The 25,727-nt window shown below is 33.5% G+C and overlaps 1 protein-coding gene across 1 annotated transcript in view; it reads left to right on the top strand.

Annotated features, from left to right (window-relative positions):
- ITGBL1 (integrin subunit beta like 1) overlaps positions 1 to 25,727 on the top strand; it is a 372,886-nt gene that overhangs the window by 340,066 nt on the left and 7,093 nt on the right. Inside the window, exon 9 of the mRNA XM_031958632.1 lies at positions 20,456 to 20,602. Coding sequence (XP_031814492.1) covers positions 20,456 to 20,602 — 147 coding nt within the window. The remainder of the gene's footprint in view (positions 1 to 20,455; positions 20,603 to 25,727) is intronic.

A 25,727-nucleotide genomic window follows, 5' to 3' on the forward strand; every position in this document is an offset into this window, starting at 1 on the left:
TTTCTTTTTTTTTAATTAATTTATATTGATATTTTTAATTTCCTATTTTTCCTAATGTATCTCCTGCCTCCCAGAAAGCTAATAATTTTTAGTGAGGAAGAAAGAAAGAAAAAAAAAGGTTCAGCAGTACAACACACACACAAAAATTGACATTATCCATATCTTCCCCACTACCCATCATCCCCCAGCTCAGAAAAGGCAGCTTAAAGGAAATGCTTCCACATATTTCTTCTTTGGGGCTAAATTTAGTCACTGTGATTTTATAGTTTCAGTTTTAGTCATTCCAATGTTTTTTAATGTTACAATCATTCATTGTGAATATTTTTTCTGCTTTTACTTCACTTTGCATCATTTCAGGGAAGTCTTCTCATGCTTCTCTATATTTATTATATTCATCACTTCTGATTGCACAAATAAAAATCCTTTACATTCATAAAACATAATTTGTTTACAAAATTCCCAATCTGTAGGCATCAACTTTGTTTCCTGTTTTACACACTATTAAAATCATGCTTTCTTTGGGAAGATATTAAGCAGAGCTAATTCTGGGTTGATTTTATTTACTCTGTAAATTGCGACTTGTTTTCTAGAATAATTGGGCCAGTTCATATCTCAACCAATAATGAATGCATTAATGTACTCATCTTTTCACAATCCTTCTATCATTGATCATTCTCAACTTTGGTGAACTATATCAGTTTTGTAGGTAGGACTTGGAACCTCTTAATTTTTTTAATGTGAATTTTTCTTATTATTAGTGCTTTGGTACATTCTTTCCTATTAATATTTCTCAATTATTTTGAGAACTTGTCATATCCTTTAATCAAGTATCTATTGGAGAAAGGCTTTTGACCTTATATACCTTTTTTTTTTTTTTAAAGGCTAATTTAATGTATAATATTATGTAAACCAAGACTATTATCAGAAAAAAATCTTGGATTTCCTTTATGTCTAAACTGTTCTCTGTTTAAAAAAAAAAAAAAAAAGAGTAGAAGAGATGAACACATTCACTAAAATAAACACTGAGTTATTTTCCCCAAAGGATGAGAGGAAGAGAATTAAGATACCTGACAAGGAAAGACAATTGTAAAGATGAATCCGAGTCCCCAGGCTTGGTTTTTTTCCCTTTCTTATTAGAACAGACAACTTCACGATTGTTGCTCTGTCCTAGAAAATGTAAGATTTTCTGTTATATATCAGTGTGAATATTATAGGCTATAGCATAGCTGCATCTGTACCTTCCTATAAATTCCTTTATAATTATAGTCCCCTTCTTTAGCACTTAGAATGGCTGGTCTCCCATCTAGGAAAAGGAAATTATTTTGTTCTCCAAAAGATAATATCTTTTCTGATTCTTGATGCTCTCACCCTCTTTATACTTCAACCAAAATTTTCAAATGCATCTTTTCAGAATTATTTTTAACAAAGGTTCTTCAATGATGCTACTTTCTTGGAGAATCTTCCTGTAGAAAACCCAAAAAATGAATGGATGGATATTATATAGAGAGCAAATTGGATCAGGTTACTAGAATTTCTTCACATTACAATATTATTAAAGTTTTTCATTTATAAAATATATTTCAAATGTCCATGTATATCTAAAAATCTTATATTTTTTCATAAATTATATTTAAATATGTTTTTTTCTGAAGAATTTCTTGGAGCTTTTCATTATTATTTTGTGTAAATTTGTACTTATATTTTTAGTTGTTGGTTCTCTGATATCATTTAAGCTCCTTAAAGTCAGGGACTATTTTAGTCAGTCAGTAAAGATTTGTTAAACACTTACCTTATATATCAGGTACTATAGTAAGCATTAGAGATAAAAAGAGACAAAGACAATTTCTGTCTTTAAAGAGTCCACAGTCTGCTGAGAGAAGCCAATAAGCAGAAACATATTATAAACTTTATGCAGGATGAATAGGAATTAATCCTCAAAGGTAAGGCATTAGTAAGAGGGCTTGAAAAAAGCTTCCTCAAGAAGATGGGATTTTCTCTGTGATGGAAAGGAATTCAGGGAACTCAGTAGGTGGAGATGAGGAGAGAGAATATTCCAGACATGGAAGATAGCCAGAGAAAATATCCAGAATCTAGAAAAGAATGTCTTTCTCAAGGAATAAATAATAAGAAAGCAAATGTCAATGTATCAAAGAATGCATGGCACAGAATAAAAGTGAAGTAGACTCAAAAGGCCTGGAGGATTGGTTAGGAAGATTAAAAAGAGATTAGGTTAGGAAAAACTTTCAAGGACAAGCAAAGGATTTTGTTTTTGATCCTGGAGGTAATAGAGACCTACTGAAATGTACTAAGTAGTAGAGTGACAGAGTAGGACCTAGGCTTTAGAAAATCACTTTGGTAGCTCAATTATGGTTGAATAGGAGTAAAAAAAGACCAATAATTTGAGTCAAAATTTTTCTTTTTGGGTCTCTTCAATTGTTCTTATTTATTTATTTTTTTTAGTATTTTTTAAAGCTCTTGGTAGAACTTGTTACAAATTTTAAATTTATGGATTTCTTTTGGTTTTGCTATTTCTACTGAGCATGCCAAAGTTTGATTTTTAAAGTCACTTTGTTTTTGAAAAGTGAACAATCCATGACCTGCTCCATCTTTTACAATCTTTTTTCTGTATCTTTGCATCAAAAATAGATTAAAAATAGAAGATAAAAATGGGTTTGGGACTGCCTGAGGGGAATCTTCTTCCTAATTTAAAGCCAAGAATAACATTTGCTTCAATTATCTAGATGTTCTAATTACCTGAAGTAATTTCATAATTGGTCCATTTTCAATTGCACTTTGCAGAGGAGACAGAGTTTGAGTTTCATAACATCCTTTTCATTTCAATAAAATTTCAGTTCAAGTGAAAATATGTTTTTTGGTTTAGTAGATTTTTAAACAGAGAATGCAACATGGAATGTAACAAATGACAATTATTGTTATAAATGGATGGTGATTTTTAGTGAAAGGGAAGGATAGCTTATTAACATTTTTCATTTCATTTGTTTGAATAGTCTCTCTTAAAATTCCAAATTAAGGGAAAAGGATATATAAGATATTTCTTGGAGTTACTTAGCCTGCTAGCTCCCTATATTTTAAGGTATTCATTAATTCATGGCTGCAATCTAGGAGAGATTGGCATGTTTAGTTTCAGCAAAGCCTTTAGAAGGGAAAAGCAGATTTAGCAAGTGAATATATCTGGTTAAGAAGTTGTTGCTAGAGACTAGGATTAAGGATTCTGGAATCTGGACCTTAATATGTAAGATGCTGGCCAGAGTAGTTCTGCACCTAAGAAGACTTGTGTTTTGTTTTGTTTTTAATTATTTTAATTCTTGCAAATTTGATTTTTTTTAAGCTTTAAAAAGCTTAAAAGCTTTTTTAGCTTAAAAAGCTAAAAAGGAAGGGGAAAGAAAAAAATTACATAGCTATATCAACCAGCATAGATACCTTCAAGAATAGGTAAAATTTAGCGAGAATTTTTGGTGAGAAATCCAGAAATTCACTGGAAACAAAATACAAGGGAAAAAAAGACCAAAATAAAAGTCATGATCTAAGATATCTACATACAAATGCATGAATTTGGGTCATAAGCATTTTAAACTAGTGATCTCAACAGAAGAAAGCAAATTTATCACAAAATCTTTATGGCATGAGACATGGGCCTGGAAAGGGTATACTTTATTCAAAAGAAACAATTGGTACAAACAAGTGAGTAGCAGGGAAAGCATATTTATGAGATAGACTCATGTGAGGAAATCTAAGAATCTGGAATGTTTGAGGATGGGGATCAATCATCCATCGAAGAATCAGCAAGTATTGAGTAAGTGCCAGGTATTGTACTAGGCACTAAGCATACAAAAACAGTGAATGAAACTTTATGTACAAGGTGTTCATTCTAATGGGAAGATAACAAAGACATATAAGAAATAGGCAAGATAAATCTAAAAGGAATAAATATGAATAAATATAATGTATGGCATTTGACAATAAGTATAATATTCAGCACCCAGAGTCTTTCACCTCTCCACCAAAAAGACAGATTTAAAGGTATGAACATATTTTCCCCTGGAATTTGTATTGGTCTTTATAGTTAATAAGAATTCATTTTCTTTTTATTGTAATTTTATTCATATTATTATGTTAGGTACACATATAACAATATCTCGATTCTAGCTACATCAGTTTATGTATTTTGGAACATTTTGCATTTGTCATTTCTTAACAGCACAATAATATTCCATTTTGTATTATATTCTGTTCAGTCAATTCCCAGTGGATAGGCACTTTGTTTCCGAGTTTATTTTTTTCTTTTTAAATGCTACCACAAAAAGTGCCGTTAGGAGTTATTTTGGTATGTGTGAAGTCTTTTTTCTTTCTCTCTTTGATATTCTTTGTAAGATGTACTCATTAGTGGATTCACTAAAAATTGGCTAATTTAGTGAATTCTCTAAGTTAATATTAAACATTTCCCCAAGAATGGTGGAATTAATTCACAATTCCACCTATTGTTTTTGTGTGTTAATCTTGCTATTGTCCCTTCAAAGATGGACTAGTCTCATCTTTTATCCTTTCTGTCAATGTGGTAGAATGTAATATCTCAGAATTTGAAGTTTACATTTGTCTTGTGATTAGTTGAAGCATTTTTTCATATGTTTATTATTCTGAACTTCTTTTGAAAACATCTTATGCTCATCTAATGGGAAAGGGCTCTTAGTCTTATATAGGGAATCAGACATACATATCTTGGATATGCCTTTTTTGTGAAAAAATTAATATGAGGAGTTTTACCCATCTGATTTTCTCTCTTCTTGTTCTAGATACATTTATCCTGTTTGTACAAAACATTTTTACTCATTTGTAATTGAAAGTATGTTTTATTTATAAAGAATATCCCCTTTTATCATAATTGTGGGAGATATCTTCTTGCATTCTTTTTTCTTTTTTTTCTTTTCTTTTTTTTGTAACTTTTTATAGCTAGCCACTTGTAGTTTATTGTGCTATATTGCCCATGAGGCTGCCCTAACCTAAGTATCTATCAAGTTTCTTTCCAATTTTCACAGTAATCCTCATAAAGTCGAAAGATCTTCTATTAGTTCCTTGTTCTTGGAGTTACCAAAAATGAGGTTGCTGTGTTCAATTGTTTCTACTCATGCTTGTATCTCTATTCCACTTATGTACATTTCTTTTGTCCACCTAACCAGTACTGCTTTAAATAGTTTTGAATTTATAATAAGTTCATAGTATAATTTAAGATTTGCAAATACTATTATTCTTCCTTCATGTCTGCTTTCCCCCTCAACATCTCATTTCACATCCTACATTTAAAAAAAAAATTTCTTTAAACTAATTTTGCTTTTATCTAGCTTTATTAAAAAAAACCTTTGGTATTTTGATTTGCATGGAAATGAATATATAAATTAACTTTGATATTTACTTTTATTGTCATAAGCTAACTATAAAAATAATTCTTTCAAATGCTTACATTTTCCTTAATTTATGTAAAAAGTGTTCTTCAATTGCATTTATTCCATTCTTGAGAGTGGCTCAGTAAATTAGTCAAATATTATTTATATTATTAATATTATTGTTACTTTAATAAGGATTTCTCTTTTTTTCTTACTGATGCTATAAATAATTGCTGATTTTGTGAGTTTCCTTTGCATTATACTACTTTATTAAAGTCATTAGATAAGCAGAGTAGTTTCTTCACTGAATATTTTCTATAGCATAGGTATTAATTGCTTTTTAAACATTTGTTAGAATTCTTTTGTAGTTTTTTTTTTGTCTTTTTTTTCCTTTTTAATACTCTATTTGTGGATTTTAATTTTTTCCTATAAAGATTGAGTTAGTTTAAAAATATCAATTTCTTTCTACTATGTCATCTAGCTGCCCCTGAAAATCTTAATTTCTTCTTGAATTATTAATCTTAGTAAATACAAATTTAATAATCATAAGTTTCTACTTTTGTTAGAATTTTATTTTATAAAGCAAATTTTGATTATTTTATTTCCTATGTTTGATTATGAAGTCACATTGTTCATTTCAAAAAATTGATGATTGGATTATTTTTTTTTCCTTTTCATCAATCAAGAAAAGGTTTATTGCTGTAGTGGCATTATTTCATTTCATCTTTATGTCCCATTCTATTCCTCCTCACTCTTTTACCCTGAAAATTATCATAACCAAAAAAAAAAACTAAAAGAAAAAAATAATTCAGTAAAATTAATTTTTCATCCCCAGATGAAGAACCTCTGGTATATGCAATGTTCTACAAACACAGTCTCTTCCCCCATCTCTTGAGTGAAGAACAAGAGTAGGAGAAGGGAGTCTTATAACTTTTTTAAGGTCAAGTTTGGTCATTGTGATTTCCTAACATATTACTTTAATCATTTCATTATTGGTGTTCTTTCCATTTTCATTGTTGAAGTTATGTGTTTGGGGAATTCTGAAAGACTAGCACCTCCAGGGTAGAGTTTGCTTAGCCCTTTTCAATTCTGGTCATTCTCCTTTGATGCCCTCCTAAGATCCAGCTCTTACCTCTGGCACCAAGAAGCTGTAACATATGTATAGTGGCCATGTCTCAGTAAATAGGTTGAATCAAATTGAGAGTAACCAGCCAGACTCCAACTGGTAATGAGTCAGGACCATGTCTAACCTAAGCATGTGAAGACTTGACCTGATGCAATGGTCTGATAGAACAATTTATTCCAATGTCAGGAAGATGACATAGAGCTTGGTTAGCCATTGAGGATTCCAAAGTCATCTTCTTCATTCCAGGTCATCACCAGCCATCTTGATTTTGAAATGCTAATAGACTTTGATGTCTCAAGAACCGAGAGTTTTATGCAACTTTGCTTCACTTAAATCACTTAAATGCATAAAAATTAAGACATCACCGACATTATTGATCTTCTTTGAAAATAAAGGACAAATAGCAGCCATCCTGTCCAGTGCTTCCTGGTTCAATTTGCTTCACTTTACATAAATTCATGAACCTTTCTACAGTATTCTTTTTATTAGTTTTTAAAGTGCAGTAAAATATCATCACATTTATGTAAAAAAATGTGGTTAGCCATTCTCTAGTTAATGAGCATCTATTCTGTTTCCAATTTCTTTATTTTCAGAGGAAAAAAATTGCTGTTATAAACACTTTGAGCATTAAAAAAATCTTTTTTTCTTGGCAGTAATATGCCTGATAGTTGACTCTTTATGTCGGTTTATTTTTTGTTATTGACTTTATCTTACCTAAATACAATATATTTTGAAGTTCAAAGTATGCAATTATGGTTTTTAGTATTCTTGTGGAGAGATGTGGATTCTTTTGATCAGTGCTGTGTAGTCTATATTAAGAATTGTTAGACTGTTTTGTATTATTTGCTGCACTATAGTCTTCAGGTCTTTATATCTGTCATACTCTGTAAAGGAGAATTATAATCATATATTCTGTAAGCAAGTTTAGTCATTTTGACATGAATAAAATTCATGCATTCTTTTAAGATGTTTATTTTTTCCTTTTTGCTAAGTTTTCCTCCAGTTGTGGCTTCCATGTCAATTGTTCTCTCAGAAACTTTTTAATTTTCAGGAGAGCTTCTCTATTATAGTCAAATGTTCCTTCTCTGCTCATGGTAATTTTTTTTTAATTTTACACTGAGAATTTTAACTTCTAATTTAAATTCATTCATACATTTTTATTTAATGAGCGATTACTTTTAAATGACTTTGAAATTTCTTACTGTCCCATGATCTCTGAGGAGAGTCCTTAGAAGTCTGTAATACTGTTTTATTTTTCTCTGATGTAATTGGGTGAACCATACTGATTTCACTTTGTGATTCAGTTCTAGATTTAGCTCAGTTTCCTTTCTGTTCAATTGTGGATTTAGTCCAATTTCTGTTTTGTGAGAAAACTGTATTCCACTGTGGAAATTTGAGAAACTTTCTTGAATTGTTTGAACCAACCCTGTGTGACTGGGAAGCTGGAATATTTCTTATTGCTGCTGAAAGACTCTTACCTTAACTAAGGACCTAGGTTTTGCCTACCAGAAATCAGAAACAAGTTGGGTGTGGGAAAGTGAATAGGTGAAAACTCCCTGAAATCAGAAAAAGAAACATCCCATTCCTCCCAAATGTCTGTATATAATCAAAGGAAGGTGAAAATAATAAATGATTAAGATAGGCCAAGTTTTCAGATAAAACATATGGATTTCTTGAGATGTATAATTGTGAGAAAATTCCTTGCCTTGGCCCAGCTCCAGCACAGCAGGAATGGGTCCAGGGACCTCTGAATCATCAGCAATACTGACAATTTCTTGTCCAAAGACACAAAAGATGACTTAGATGATTGACAGGAAAGCTTTGTCATTGAGTGAGAGGAGGGCCTTGGGAATCAGCATACCAGCAGTGACTATGGAAATCCACTTATTTCTCCTCTCCTTCCAGTGTTAAAGCTTTTTCTTGCCTCTTTTATGTAGAAAATTTACACCCATTCAAATTCCCCCTTTCCCTTTTTCCCAGTACTTTCCTCTCTTATCCCTTAATTTTATTTTTTACATAATATCCCTTTATATTCAATTCACACCAATGTTCTCTTATATACTCCTTCTAATTGTCATAATAATGAGAAAGTTCTGAGTTACAAGTATCATCCACCCATATATATCCCTTTCCTATTTACCTTCTTATGCTTTTCTTGTGTCCTATATTAGAAAATCAAATTTTCTATTAAATTCTGATATTTTCATCACAAATGCTTGAAAATCCTTTTTTTTTTTTCATTTACCTTTCCCCCTGAAGGTTATACTCAGTTTTGTTGAATAGGTGATTCTTGGTTGTAATCCTACTTCATTGCTCTCCAAAATATCTTATTCCAAATCCTCTAGTCCTTTAATGTAATTGTTACTAAAACTTGTTATCCTGACTGTGGCTCCATTATACTTGAATTGTTTCTTTCTGGATGTTTGCAATATTTTCTCCTTGACTTTGAAGTTCTGGAATTTGGCTATAATATTCCTGGGAGTTTTCATTTTGGGGATCTCTTTCAGGAGGTGATCAATAGATTCTTTCAATTTCTATTTTACCTTCTGGTTCTAAAATATCAGGACAATTTTCCTTGATAATTTCTTGAAAAATGATAGCCATTCTTTTGATCATGACTTTCAGGTAGACCAGTAACTTTTAAATTATCTCTCATGGATCTGTTTTTCAGATCAGTTGTTTTTCTAATGAAATATTTCACATTTTTAATTTTTTCTTTACTTTCTTTTTTTTATTGTATCTTGATTTCTCATAGACATTACCTTCCATTGGCTCAATTCTAATTTTTAAGGAATCATTTTCCTCAATGAGCTTTTGTACTCTATCTCATTTGATCAATTTTGCTTTTTAAGGCATTCTCCTCCTCATTAGCTTTTTATATTTCCATTTCCACTACTCTCAATTCTCCTCCTAATTTTTTTCTATATCTCTTAACTTGATTTTCAAAATCCCTTTTGAGTTCTTCCATGGTCTTAGAGAAATTCTTATTTTTCTTGGAGGTTTTGGATATAGGAACTTTGATTTTTTTTTTTTAATCTTCATCTTTGTTTTTTCCTTCATCCTGATTTTTAAACTGTTTTTTGATTTTTACTCCTTTATTTTACCCAAATGTGGACTCTCTATTTGTACTTTCAATGTGCCTAGGATAATGTGAGTTGTTTTTTGTTTGTTTGTTTTTTAAGAAAAAAGTACCTTTCTCAAACCCAGTCATAGCCATACATATGACAGAAAATGGAATCATAGATTTTATTAATTTTTATATACCAACCTATTTTCATTTCTTTCATTGTTTGTTTTCAATTAGATTGACTAGTTCACCTCTTTTAAAGGAATGATTCAAATTCCTTTTGTTGAACATACAAATTCTCATTGATTAAACTCTCCAGAATATGATATTTAGAGACACAATCTGACAGTTTCTACTTTCCTAATTATTCTTTTCCCATCCCTACTCCTTTATTTCTTATAAAGGAGAAATAGGCTGGCATTATTGTTCTTTATTTCTTTTGACATGTTAGGTTTTCTCCTAGATGTCAGTAATATTTGTTATTTAACATTGCCCCTCTGAACTTTGTTCTGAATTTGTGTTGGTGTTTTGAACTTGGAGTGGCTCTACCTTGGTATTCCAGTATTTCTTATAATCTGAAATTCCTTTTTTCCAATAGTTCTGGCAATATTCATGTATGACGTTTGAATGTTGGAAGAATAATATTTGAATTGTTATTTCTGAATTATGATGCTGGAAGCCTTATATTCCTTACATCATATTTGAGCACCCTATCTTCAAATTCAGTATTTGTTTTATAGAGCTCTCAACTATTCAGATCATTTGGCCTTATGAATTAGTTTAATTTTCTTTCTCTTTTTGTTATTTTGTGTTCCAATGCTTTTGTTCTCTTTTATTCCCAGAGAATTTATTATCTTGGAGAATATTTCACATTTATGAGTACATTTTCTATTCTTTTAAAGATTTCTTCCTTGAAAGCTCTAATCCCTTTAACAATTATTATTGTTATTAGTAGCTACATTTTTTTCGATTTTTTTCATTTTCATTTATAATAATTTTATCTGTCTCAGAAATATTTAATTAAGTATCCTTCAGCAAAAAAGTACTTATTCATTATATTAGATTATTTTCTGGACTGAATATATTTTTCCTTTGTCCATCGTTCATTCATTTTACTTATTTTTTCTATAGTTCTCTTCCTTCTATTGGATTTCTTATTAGCCATGATTTCTTTCTCATACCAGAGAACACTAAAACAGACTTGGCGCTATATATGCACTTGTGACTGTTCTTTCCAAATTACTGGGTTTAGAGAGTTCTGTGGCTCTGTCTAAGCATAAATGACTGAGCTTTTGTCAAAGGGATATTCCAACAGATTTTTGAAACAAGGTCTCTTTTTCTCCTTTCATTAATACCTGCAGGAAGCCTAGTCTATAGTTTACTATGCTAGTAACATTACAATCTTGGACTTTTTCCTCCTCCATACTTGTCAACCTTTTTCAGTCCCAGTCCCCTGATCCATGTATTTCAACTCCTTCAGTGGCAGTGATACTTTTAAAAGCAAAACCCAATGAGAGGCCTTTTTTTTTTTTTTTTTTTTTTTAAATCAAGCTGTGCTTTAATATTCACTTAATGTTCTGTTGGTCCTCCTTTGCTAGTGTGGGAGATGCCAGAATAATGAGACTTCAGATTATCAAACTTATCTTGGGGTTAATTGTGTTCACCAGCAAGGGAGTCCCACCTGTATGGGCAGAGATCCCCCAAAGTGAGTTTATATAAGAGTATATAAGAAATTATTTTGTATATATAGTATATAAAAGAAATATATTACATATATATTTATATAGATGGGCAAAATAATTTCTTTTTTCTCTTCTTGTTATTGCTATTATGCTCTTGGTTGGTTGGTTTTTTGTTGTTTGTGAAGATATAAAAAGAGACCCAATCCTACTATCCATATCTGCCATTTTCATGTAAATTACTCAGTCTTTTAAAGATATGAGTGAAAAGCCAAATGAATTGAATAAAATTTTTTCCTCCTTTAATCTTTTCTGACCTGCAATGCATTATTAATGGTATGCCATCCAGACCAGATGCCTATGAGGCTACTGAGAAAGGGTGTAATAAATGAAATAGTAAGTGATAAAGAACTCTTATTACTTTGCATCTGACTGTTTATAATGAGTCACTTGCTACTGAGGAGACAGCTGTTCACTGGGATACTATTAGCCAGAAAAAAAAAAATGCTTTCCTGGAGGAGTCTCCTGCATTAAGACCTAACATATAATCCACAGTAATTCCCTTGATCTGATTTATGTTAAACTGTTTTGACATATAATAATGCTATTTGACCCACCCATTCTTTAAAAATTTAATTAATTAAAATTTGATTAATTAAAAGCCTCCATTTTCACCAGATGCACCAGGTCCTAGGAAGTTAAATCCATATATGGAAGGCACCAGATATGGTCATTTTTTTGGTTTGTTTTTGGTCACTAATGGTGTTCTTTTTTTTTTTTTTTTTTTTTTTTTTACTTCTTAAGACTTTTCTTGGGAAAATTGAAATATATTTATTACATCTTTGAGAATCTGCCTACATAACAGAGCAATAATATTACAGTAAATTTAGGAGTATAGATTCAGAGCTAGAAATGACCTCAGAAGTCATCTCTTTCAACTTCCTCATTTTATAGATGAAGAAACTGATATTGAAGTATTAGTTCAAGGTCACACAGGCAGTAAGAAGCTGAACTGGAATCTGAATCCAAGACATCAACTTGGCTTCTACCACTGATTCTGTAATTCCGTGCTGTTGTTTCTCAAGGATGGAAAGGAAGAATAATTTTCTCTGAAGGAGTTCCAGTTTTCTTGAAGAATTAAAAGAATCAATTGTTTAAAATAATGAATTCAATTACCCATACAAAAGGCTACTTATTGAGCAATATGCATGTTTGTAAATATACATACACATATATAATATGCCTATATATACATATATACTTACATAATGCATATCGATCTTACATAAATTCTGTCTATATACATATATTTACATAAATTACATATGTTTGTATGCATACATAAATATACATACACAGTATTTGGTGCTAAGTATATGTGAAATTAGTAAAAAAAAAAAAAAAAAAAATTTAAAAAGAGCCCATCTTTGTCCCTCAGCTTAAAGGCTGTTTGGGATAATAAGATATATACAGTGAAATAGTTAACTAAGAAAGCAGCAAATTGGAAATTACTCAAATAATTAGCATATACATTATGCACTATAAAAATTCATGAAATGAGATTAGTGTGAGATCATATGGGAAAGGCTTTGTGGAGAAGGTAGGTACCCTGAAGAATGAATAGTATTATTTCCTCTGGGCACAGGAGAAAGAGAACAATGCTAATTTGAAGGAACTGCATCAGTGAAAGCTACAAATCGAGACTGTTAAGTGCCTTTTCAGTAAACACTGGAGAGAGACAATAACTAGACAAACCCACTGGTCTGCTGATGGGAAAACTGTGTGATTTAGGGGGTTTTTTGGGGGGAAGAGGGTGGAGAGGAGTTGGATTGGCTAATGCTAATTTTAAATCACAAGGGGAGCTAAGGGAAGTTTTTGAGCTATGGAGTAACATGATAAAATTATCATCTTATCACAATCATTTATGCCATGGAAAATAATTTTAACATCCCTTCTCTTACTGGTTAATACTTATTATGTTCCCATTGACAGCATAAATGAAACAACATGCTTTTGGGACTCAATGAATTTTGAATATACAAAAACCCTAAGTCACAAATGAGGTGGGTTTGCAGCAGGTCCAGAAATCTATCTTTAGCTGTTTATTGACAGGTATGAGTCAGAAGCTTTGGCTTTTGGACTCAGACATAGAGTTGAAGAGCCAACAGACAAGAAAAACATAAAATTATAGATTTAATGTCCCTCGATGTGACTAAGTCATTTATTTTTCTTCTGGTGAACAAAAGTCTCAGTCTCGCTCTCTCTTTCTTCCTGTGGATGTACATATATGAATGACATGGGAGACACTGGGACAGGACCTCCCAACATGGGAGAATTTGTTGTTCTCTATGAGCAAAGCAGAATTGAACGCAAGATGCTCAAAATTAGGAAAGCTTCCCCAAATGTTCCTATGCAATGTTTGTGTCTGATCTGTGGCAGAGCATTCCGAGCTCATAGTGGTCTGATTTATTTAAATGCATTGTCTCTGCTGGCTGGTCTTGATGAATCCAATTTTAAGATGGCTCATGTTCTTTTTGCTTTCTTATATTTAAATTTGTCGTCCTGCTTTCACAATAACTCCTGCCTGATCTCATTATTGTTTGGCCACAGGGGTGAGAGGGGTGGGTGAAAGGGGAAGTTTCTCAGCAAGTACAGGGAGTACTGATGAGAGCAATGAAGGAGCTCTTGGAACTCTTGCTTCTTTATCCTAATATCCTGTGTTTCCCTGGCACCTAAACTGTACCAGATGACCTTGCACATCTCTCCCTCACTCAAATACAATTCACTTGCATCTTATGACATCACCTCCCTCATGCTCCTCTTTGAGAATGAAGGACAAACAACCACAAACTGCACCATCAGATGTCTGAGTAGGAAAGGAAAAGCTAAAATATCCCTTGTACTATTGAACATAATGACTTTGCTTAGTTATTCTTTCTTCCTTTTCCTTTTCTCCTCCCCACCTATTCAATTTTTACCTATCCTCAGAGACCCAATTTAAGCTTTAATCCTTCCTCTGACCCTCATAGTACTTATCATCTCTACCCTATATTTACCAACTCACCACTTATTGCCTTGTCATATTTTTTAATTCTTGATTTTTGGAGAGGTATAATATATATTGCAGAGGCATATATATGCATATATATACATATATATAATTATATATAATTTGGGGAGGTATAATGTCTCATATGTGTATATTATAGTGGGTCAACAAAGTGATGTAGTAAATAGATTTCTGGGTCTGGAATTTAAATCTGGATTCATATACATAATACTTGTATGAACCTGGCAAGTCCTTTAACCTCTGTTTGCCTCCATTTCCTTATCTGAACATGAGGATAATAATATTAACTACCTTCCAAGATTAATGTGAAAACCAAATGAGATAATAATTGTGAAACACTTAGCTGAGTACCCTATACATAGGAAGCATTATAAAAATTATTATTATTATTATTATCATCTTTTCAAAATTATTTTAATGATCAAAGATTTACTTATTTCCCCCATTTACTAGGAGAAAAAAAACAAAATCCATATAACAATAGTCAAGCAAAACAAATTCCCGTATTAGATTAATCCAAAAATACCACATCTTGTCTCACCTAGATTATAAGAACCTTAAGATTATGGAATTTTTTCATATTTGTCAATGTAATTCACATCACATAATAAAAATGCTTTGTACACAGGTATCACTCAATAAATATCTATTGGTTGATTTAATTTATTAGCTGTTTCATGTTCTTCCTTTACATGAACAAAAATCTTACAACTGGTCATCCAACCTTGGATGGTATCTAGTACTGGGGAACCCTCCATTGTCCAAGGCAGCCTGTTTTACTATGGAATAGCTTTAATTATAAGCAAAGTTTTTCTTCTACCAAACTTAAACGTGATCCTTTTTGCAGCTTTGGTCTGTGAGTAGCTCTCTATTGGGCTTTCTGAAATCCTGCTGGATGAGCCTTCCATTTTATAGATTCCTATTATATCTTTGCTAAGATCTTTTTTCTTTTCTTTAACTAAACTATCCTTAAGTGATAGGACAGTGGTGGAAAAGGAGCCATTAGAATATATCTAACCAAGATATTCTTCATATAAGGCAGTCTGGCATAAGGAAGGAGCCCTGGACTTGCAATCAGGAGATTTGGGGTCAGATCAAAGCTCTGCTGTGTATTTGCCTGCCTCCCAAGAGTACGGAGTTATAACTCTCTGAACTTTAGTTTTTTTCATCTTCTTAAATTGGGATAGTAATATTTGTCCTACCTATCTTCCAGCATATTTATGGAAGAAAGATTTTGTCTGTCTTAAAGACTTTATTAATGTGAACTATTATTAATAATTTTTCAACCTATGATTCTAAATCCAATAGGTTGTTGGTCCATATTTTCTCACTTGCCAGATCCTGGCAGATATAGCTTTTCCTTCATTATTATGTTTTTTTCTCTCCTCCATTCCCTTCCATATTCTAGCTCTTTTCTTTATTTTTTTCCTCCTCTGTTTATCAAGTGCTTCAAAAAGATAAGCTTAATGTGGGACCATACATCATGGAGAGTATGGGACTTGAACCATAAAGAATGGGTAAGGTCCAGGCCCCTTGAAATAGAGGGAAAAGAACTGTGCTTTTTTGAAGGAATTGCATCAAGAAAGGACTGAGGGTTGCTTTATTCAAAGAACAGTCAAGAAATAATAGCTCCAACTTTCTTCTTCCTGTCTTTTTTTACATTCACCATGCATGAGTGTCTCCTTACCAGACTGACACTTTTGTGCTTGCCTCTGGAAAATATTGAGTTCAGGCAAAAGAATCATTCCTCTACTCTTTCTCATCTTTCCCTTCCCCACCCAATACTAAGTAGTAGACGGGAAATGCTAATAGCAGCTATGTAAATATGGCCATAGTAGAAGGAAGAGATGGCAAGAACATTTCAAGTTGTTTTGATGCACTTTTTTTTTCCCCTAAGGAAGACACACAACTAATGTTTGCTTGGCCCAAATAGGAAAAAAAAAATCTTTCCATTGAAACAACAAAGCCAAGAAACTTTTAAAAGTCCCTTAGGTCCAGATCAAACTCATATGAACGATTAGTCTCTACCTGATACCATTGAAAAGCATTCCTTTGGCTTAGGTTTGAATGCTCCAAATAGCATGAAAATGGTCATTTTCAAGGTAGCCCCTTTCATTTTGGGGAAGCATTCAGATTAAAAAAAAAAAAAAAAAAGAGAAAGCAACTTGAATACCAGGGAGAACAAGATAATACCAGAAAGAGTTCTGATAAGTATATTATAATTGTCTAGATAATGGCATCACATGGGATGAGGTAGTAGTGTTAAATCATTTTTCAATCATGTCTAACTTTCTCTGACCATATCTGGGGTTTTCTTGGTAATGATACTGGAGTGATTTAGTATTTTCATTTTACATATGAGGAAACTAAGGCAAACAGGATTAAGTGACTTTCCGAGGGACACAGTTAGTAAGTGTCTGAAGCCAGATTTGAAAGATGAGTTTTCATGACTCCATGCACTGCACTCTACCCATTGTGCTATTTTTAAGTAAAAAATACTTTTTACTTATTTTATTTTTTCCATGTAGTCTTCAGGGTAACTACTTAAATTTTTTAAGTTAAAAAAATAAGTTAAATAAGTGAAGGAAAATAAAGAAAATGGTCCATTTTGTTAATAGGTGTATAGGTGAAATGAAGAGTAATATGTTGAATTAAGTTGTTGTCGTTGGAATGTTGGTGATGGCCTAATGCCCCCTGAAATGGACAGTCAGGAATTGGGAATAGAGGAAAAGTCAAGGATTAGCCAAATATCCATTATGCTTTGTTTGCCAACAGCTATCCATAGGTATCTGAATTTAGTCTTCCTTCCTTCCACTATTAATTATGCTTTGTGAAACTTTGTTTTTGTTTTTGTTTTGTTTTGTTTTTGATATTTGTTATAATGTTTCCTTCTGGCAAAGAAGGGAAACTTCAGGAAGAGAACAAATGCATCTATATCAATTTCAGAGAGGTCCTAGTTGAATTTATGGAGATTTATAACATTGTACAAAGGCAGCTAGGTGACACAATGGATAGAACATCTGGAGATAAGAAAACTTACCTTCCTGAGTTCAAATCTTGTATCAGACACATTACCTATGTAGTGAGGACTTCTTTCTCTCTCTCTCCCCTCTCTACCCTCCCCTTCCTCTCTCTGTCTCCCTCCCTCCTTTTCTCTTCTTTCCTTTCCCTCCCTCCCTCCTTCCTCCCCCTCTCTCTGTCTGTCTGTCTCTGTCTCTGTCTGTCTCTGTCTCTGTCTCTCTGTGTCTGTCTCTCTCTCCCTCTCCCCTCATCTCTCCTTCCCTCCCTCCATCTCTATGTCTCTCTCCCTCTCTCTTTCTCCCTCTCTTTCTCTCTTTCTGTCCTACAGATAGCCTTTTAATATCTTTAATGCAGGGACATTCTCAAGGAGAAACTCCACAAATGCAGATCAGTAAATTTTTGTAATCACAATATTAGAGAATGGCATTAGGTTACTTAGAAATGAGGTAATTTGCTCATGATAATACAGTTAACATGTATCTGAGGCAAAATTTGAATGCAAGATTTCCAGATTCCAATGCTGGCCCTCCCAAATATACTGATCCAACTCTTTTCAACTGGCTTTCCCTTTCGGAATGCCCTTCCTCTTCTTTTTAGCATCCTAGATTCCTTGGTTTTCTTCATAACTTACTTACCTCACATAAAACTTCCCAGTTCCCCCCAGCTTCCCCTTTCCCAAAGGACTTTCTTCCTCCAGGGGACTGACTACATGTTTTTACACATGCATCTTTATATGCATATTGTGTTCTCTAAACTTCTTGAGTCCCAGGATTATTTTGCTTTCATCTGTGGGTTCTCAGCACAGAGGCAGCACTTAGCAGGTACTTCCTAAGACTGATCTCATCATGCACATGATGAAGAAGAGTCACTGTCAAGTGATGGAACAAGTATATCGATATGTGCACATCATTGTGTCTTTTTTAAGAATAACAAATGCAATATCCTAAAACCAGAGTACTGAGTCTCAAAATTGTGATTTGAAACTTATATTACTTTGAGCAGGATATTTTAGCTACTCAGGCCTCATTCTTTCATATATAAAAATGAAGGGCTTGTCCCAGATGGCCTTGGAGCACTTTTCAAACTCTCCACCTGTGCATCCTACACACATAGGTATAAACTTGCTTTTACCTACTTTCTAGGATATTCTTTAGCTATAGATTGAGAGAGAGATTTTGTATATGGCCAAAGAATCTCCCAGATTATGATATGAATGAAAAGAATATCTATCTATATACACACACACATATATTTCTCCTGAGATCTTAAATTCAAATTTCATTAGTTTAATATTAGTCCTAATAAAATTGATATGTTCCATATTATGTGTAACATAATTATGTGTCAGATATGTTGCTGCTTAAACATAAGTATATACAGCTTATTAGGAAGACTTATATCAGTAAGGAGGCATAATGATCATTACATTTGGACTGAAGAATAACTGAGTTCAAATCTTGACTCAGAAATTGATTAGTTATGTGACCCTGGATAAGTACAACTTCCCTGTGTTTTAATTTCCTTATAAAACAGGGATAATAATAGCACCTGTTTATCTGAGTGGCCGTGCAGATTAAACAAGATAGCTTGAATAAAGTACTTTACATACTTCAGGGTGATATATAAATGCAAGATATTATTATTCTGAGGCATATTGGTTGTTTGTCCTTTGTTCATCAGGGAGGAGATGCCATGACATGCAAGTGAATTGGGTTTAAGGGAGGGAAAGCTGTACAAGGTCACTTACCTCACTTTCCCCTCCAGAACCATCTGGGTCCAGTGGCCAGGTATAGAGCAGGAGATGGGCCTGGATGCAGTGGGAGACCATGGCCTTTTTAAGGATATGTAGCAACTGAGGTAAAGAATGGTCTCTTTCACCTAAAGAACCAAATACTGTTGGTAGGAAACAGTTAACTTTTTATATCGCTTAGACAGAACTAGGAAAAGCAATCGATAAATGTTGCAAGTAATTGGAACGCGACCAGTTTTTCAAATGTCAAGGTGTCCATGATGAGAATCAGCTCTAAGTCTTTTTAACTGATAAAAATGCAAATGAGGATGTGTTTTGTTATCAATTGAGGAGAGAGGAATTCCACTTTAAATAACTTCAAAGTTTGTTTTCCTCTTGGGTCTTCCTCGGATTCCAGCTCCAGATTTATCACATTAAGCTTGAGCACTGTCTGGAGAGTTCATCTGGCAATTATGGTTGAGCTGACTAATGCAGAAAGAAGCAGAACAGTGTTTTCCTCAGATAGGAAGTTCGATATTATAGTTTATTTGAGGTAGCCTGCTTTAGTGGAGAAAGTATAGGACTTTTAGCTTTTTTGTTGTTGTATTTTATCTTCCTCCATTAGAGTATAAGCTCTTTGAGGAGAAGGACTGTCTTTCTTATTTGTATCCCAGTTCTAAGCACAGTGTCTAGTACTTAGGAGACCCCTAATAAATATTTATTTATTATTGACTAGGAAGCAGAAGGCTTCTCTGCAACTTTCAGAGTTACTCAGAGCACTGAGAGGTTAAGTAAGTTTCCCACAGTCACATAACATGTATGTATCATAGGTAGATCTTAAACCCAGAAATATCCACTATATCATGCTATTTTATCTTCTAAAGGTTAAATCCTTCTTATACTTTTAAGAGATTTTAGATCTGAATCTCTTCTTTGACACTTAACAAGGTCATAGATTTAGAGTTGGAAGGGATTTCAAAAAATCAGCTTCTTCATATTACTGATGAGGAAACAGACCTGCAGAAATAAAATGACTTCTCCAAAATCACAAAAGTGGTAGGATTCAGATATTCTGACTAAAAATCCAGTTCTCTTTTTCCCTCCACAATATTACTCCCACTTCCTAGTTTCCCCTGAACAAATCACTTAACTTGTCTGTGACTCAATTTCATTTGTAAAATGAGGATAATGCTGCTCATATTACCTGTCTCACAGGGTTGTTATGAAGAAAACATTTTGTAAATAGCAAAGTTATACAGAAATAATACCCAAAAGCAGAATAATCATTGAAATTGTTTATTTCCCTCTGAAAGCTCAAGTAGAACTTCTGAATATTTAATGAGGCTTTGTCTGCTTTTTTTCAGTCCATGGTAAATGTTCCTGTGGTCGCTGCATTTGTGAGAGAGGGTGGTTTGGAAAACTCTGCCAATATTCAAGAAAATGCAACATAACTGAAGAAGAAAGCAAAAGTTTGTGTGAATCAGCAGATGGCATATTGTGCTCAGGGAAGGGTGAGTATTGCAGCCATGTACCCAGATAGAATACTGTTATTCTTAGGTATTCTATTGAATGAGAACTCTGATGTCTTATCATGGTAGCATATTTTTTAAATCTGAAGATTAAACAATAAATCTAAGTAAATGGGACTCAGAAAGTAGGGCTAATATCAAGAGAAAATCAATCGTAATAGCAACAACAAATCATAGCATGTGCCAAAAAGAGCTATGTGAGTTAGTTTTTAAAATGGTGAAATAGTTATAGGATCTAGGACTGATAAACAGATACCCCTTAGCCTTGATGTGGGGAAATTATAGAGAGAGACAATATATCGAGAATGAAAGGGCAAATGTAGGAATTAAATATAATCCGTTCCCAAAAATTCAGCAAACTCTTTGCTCTGAAGCACATAAGTTTGTCTTTACCTATGGTTAAGACCTACTTGTGACACATATTGTTTTTGTGATTGTCAGAAGCTTACTTAACCTCTCTGTGCTCTGGGTAGTTCTGAAAGTTACAGAGAAGGTGCCCACTTGCACAGATCCAGTGACTATCACTAAGAAGAGCAGACTAGGAAGTGGGGAGGAGGTATTAGAGATAGATGGCCAGCATTTAAAGCATTGCTTCATAAAAGAAAGATTAGATGTTTCAGTTTAGGGCCCCAGGGTTGAATTAAGAGTAGTTCTTAATTGACTTTGCTAAGGGACAGATTTAGGTTGGATGACAGGAATAACTTTCTAACTATTAGGAGCTATCCAAAAGTGGAATAGGAGATAAGATTCCCATTTAATGGAGGTCTTTAAAGAAAAGCTAAATGATCCCTTGGAGGTGATGTTATGCAGGAGATATCTTTTTTTAGATATGGATTGAACTAAATATCTTTTGAGGTTCTCTTAATTCAGAGATTTAAAGTATATGTCAATTAATTATTTAGAAGCTGTTCTAGCCAGTATTCACAGGAAGCATATTGTAAGAACAACTGAAACTTTCTGTTCACTCATCTAGAGAACGATGTTATTTTGGGAGGATAAAGAAGACCTTGAGTTATAATTCTGTGGGATCTTGTGAATTGCCAAGGAGGTTAAATTTAATTTTAATTTAGTTATTGATGCATTTTCACTCTATTTTGTGAAAATTAGTATTTCATATTTGAGTAATAAATGCAAGATAAGATACATTAGGATCCCTACTCTATTTCAATCAGTAATAATCAATTCGGTATTTTTATGTAAATAGTATAGGGGTAATTAGATAAGACAGATTTTTACCATAAGACTTTATAGCAGGCCTCAGAGTTTAACATAAAGTTCACTACTTGGTGAGCACTAATGAAACTCACTGGTACAATCACAAGAAGGCTAACAAAGATATTTCCATCGGGTTTTACTCAAATCCTATGTCCCAACCCAACATGGATGGGATGCCTTGATTCTTTGAAAAGTCCACCAACTTATTTTTGTGCTCCTGGACCATCTTTTCTCATCGAACAGGTAACCTTCTTACATCTGCTTGTATCCAGAGATGACTCTTGTCTTGCCATCTTAATTTTTGGTCTGCAAGAACAAGGTGTTATCAACCACTGGGATTCTATATTTTGTGTAGCTCCTCTGGAGTGTTCAGGTATCAAATCTGTTATCAAACTTGAGGTATAAATCAATAATTTGTCTGTGATGTAATCTTAGGGAGATGTTTAGAATGCTAGCCAAGGTTGCACATGACATAGAGTTTTTGTTAAAATTAGGGCTGAACACATAACTTCTTTACTCCAAAGCTAACTAACCATCCTGCCTTGTGTCCTCTCATCTCTAATATAATGAATTGTACATCTTGTTTTTTGACTATTCTTTTTTGATCAGAAATTACTTAAGTGCATAGTGCTAATGAAGCTGTAACAAAATAATGACCACTATGATGACCTGATTTATGAAGAGTTAGACATTTGTGCTGAGAGGCACATGGAGTAGAACCGATTCTGTGGAGATAGATCTCAGTAACTCAGAGTCAATCAGCCTAAGTTCAGTCTTGCCCTTGATGCAAATGGGCTATATTACCTTGGTTAATACACAGAACCTATTTCTGTATCCTAAACAATTCTCTGCAGAGCAATTGATGATTTGTATTGGTAGAGGGAGTTTCCTGAGCTAGAGTTTCCTCCATCAATGTAATCACAGGCCCAGTTCAAAAATAAATGAAATCCCACTGCTTTCCCCACCCTCTCAAGGAGTACTCTTCTCTATGTCCTTTTCTTTGCTGAAAATATACAGCTGCTCTAATAAATTACCTTCAGCTGAGCCCTTCTCTCTTTTCTGATCTAAACATGATGAATTCCTAGCCTTTGCTTGCCCTGGATTGGGGCCAGTATTTACAGATTTAAAAGGTTTCCCTGGATTGGGGGTTCCAAGGGAACAGTGAACAGAATAGTATTGACAAAGGGCTTTTTCACCAACACTGCTGCATGTTGATAAGACTGAAAGATCAAGATATGGCACAGATAATCTTACTACAGAGAATGAAATGTTGGTCATGTCTTTTCCCAAGAGGTATCTATCAAGATTAAAGGTATTCTAAGCTAAAGCTCCAACAATAACCACTAATACAGAGAATGTATGCTGGAGAAGAAAAAATTGACCCAAAATTTAGATTATGAATATTCAAGTTAGAAGCAACCTCAGAGATTTATTTAGGAATCTTCTTTATAATATCCTGACAATGAGGTCATCTAGCATATGCTTTAAAATTTGATAACTCACTACTTTCTCTCTCTCTCTCTCTCTCTCTCTCTCTCTCTCTCTCTCTCTCTCTCTCTTTCTCTCTTTCTCTCACTCTCTCTCTCACTCTCTCTCTCTATATATACATACATACATATTTTATGTGTATTTTTATTTTTATCTATGTGTACATATAATACATATTTGTGTATATACATATATACTACCTAAATAGTTAATAGATTTTTTTCAAGTAAAAGGTTATGAAAAGGGATATTTGCAAGGGCACAGAGTCAACTGGTTAACAATTTCCATAATTCAATTGTTGAATTGTAGTTTATCAGCTTGCCTCATAAAAGAGTTGTTTTATAAGTGGTTTTTGTTTACAGGACAAAGTATTTCTAAACTCTGATAAATTGGTTAGTCCCCAAATTTTTGTTTTGTTAGCTGTTATCTAATCCTTCCTTTTCCCCATTCCTTAAAGCTCTTTTGATCATCATGTTATCTATATGAGAAGATATTTTAAAAGAAGGCATTGTGAGAATCTTCATCTTGGAAATTAGTTGGCCGCATATTTTGTTTTAAGGAAAACACTGTAAGAAATTATTGACTACTCCCTCATAATTGGTTCAGGTTTTCCCAAAATATTTTTGTACTTACAAGGCAGCATGATGCATTGAATTCAGATTCAGAGAAAGCAAGTGTATATCCTGGTTCTAATATTTAGTATTTGTGTAACACTGGACAAATCAATGAACCTCTATATGGAGTATATAAGACACAGTCTAGATCAGTCTAGACACAGTCTAGTCAGATTCTTTTACAGGTACAGTTAGGAAGAACAGAGGGTCTAGGCTGCCCTAAGAGCTCTAATTCAGTGCTAGTGTGGGTAAAGGAAAGAATTGGGGCACCATGCTATGGTGAAAAGGCAGCTGGCCTGGAAATTAGTTATATTGGCAGCAATGTGGCCCAATAAATAGAGTGCTGGGACTGGAGTCCTGAAGATCTAAGTTCACACATTGCCTCATACATGTGTCAATTGAGTGTTTCTAAGAAAATTACTTAATCTCTGCTTGCCTCAGTTTCACCTTTTGTAAAATGGAGATAATAAAAGCACCTTCTTCACCCTTTCAGCATTGTCATGAGGATCAAATGAGATAGTATTTGTAAACTGTAGTCACTGTGTTCTGTATTTCATATATGCTTATTCTTTCCTGGAAATCAGTCCCAATTGTACTTATCAGTTTATTTGATGATCTTAAGCAAGTTGCTTCACTTATCTTGGATTCCATTTCTTCATTCAAAGGAGTGGTTTGGACACAATAGATAGAAGTAAATTGAGAAGGGTAGTAGTGTCCTTTCATATTACAAATGAAGGAAAATAAATCCATACAGATTAAGAGATCAGCCCATCAGGGGTCCTCAAACTTTTTAAATAGGGGACCAATTCATGTCCCTCAGACTGCTGGAGGGCTGGACTATAGCAAAAACAAAACCTTTGTTTTGTGGGCCTTTAAATAAAGAAACTTCATAGCCCTGGGTGAGGGGAATAATCATCCTCAGCTGCCGCATCTGGCCCCCCCGGCTGTAGTTTGAGGACCCCTGTGACATAGATATTAAGTATTAGAAGTGAGTTTTGGGTCTATGCCTTCACACTTTACTTAGTCCTTTCTGCTTTATTTCATTTGTCCCCATGGCCCCTTCTTGATTATCTTTCCATTAGAGAAGATAGCAGGAGCAAAGGGAAGAATAAGCTCTTTTTCCCTGCTATTTGTAAGGGAAAAATATATCCAGATTGAGATCACAAATTCCTCTTAATCTGTGGGAACTTGAGCAATTGGTCATTGCCCTCATCCCTACATCTAGTCTTATAGGCTGCAGCTGTTGGTACTGACATTTGTGCTAAATACAAAATGATAATCCATAAACCTCAGAGGTTTGGGCTAAGTGGCACCTATGATCACTCTTGGCTCTCAGATTCTATTTTTCATTCATATAATAACAGGGAAGAGGTAAAAATACTTGTGTGCTTTTATAAACACCATGGTTTAATAAAAATTTGCTACTTTGGGAACCAGCTTTTCAAGAGAACATTGCCATCCTAATTATATTTTGCTGAGAAACCCCATGTTCGCTCTTTTGTATGGTAAAGATATAAAAATTATTCTGATGAGGATAAAGTGCTTTGGGTATGCCTTTATACGACATATTACTTATTTACTTAATTTTTTAATGGATGTTGAACAAAGCTGACACCTCATGACAGAAGACGATGAAGAAATAGCGTTTTATTTCTTTACAAATTTGTAGCCAAGACAATAAATCACTCCATAGAAAAAATTTAAAACGGATACAGTGTCTATGACCATTCATAATGGATGGAAAGGTTAGTACAAGAGTGAGAACCACCTGTTATGATGTCAGATTGCAG

Source organism: Sarcophilus harrisii, chromosome 3, assembly GCF_902635505.1.
Source record: "Sarcophilus harrisii chromosome 3, mSarHar1.11, whole genome shotgun sequence".
Taxonomy (NCBI): Eukaryota; Metazoa; Chordata; class Mammalia; order Dasyuromorphia; family Dasyuridae; genus Sarcophilus; species Sarcophilus harrisii.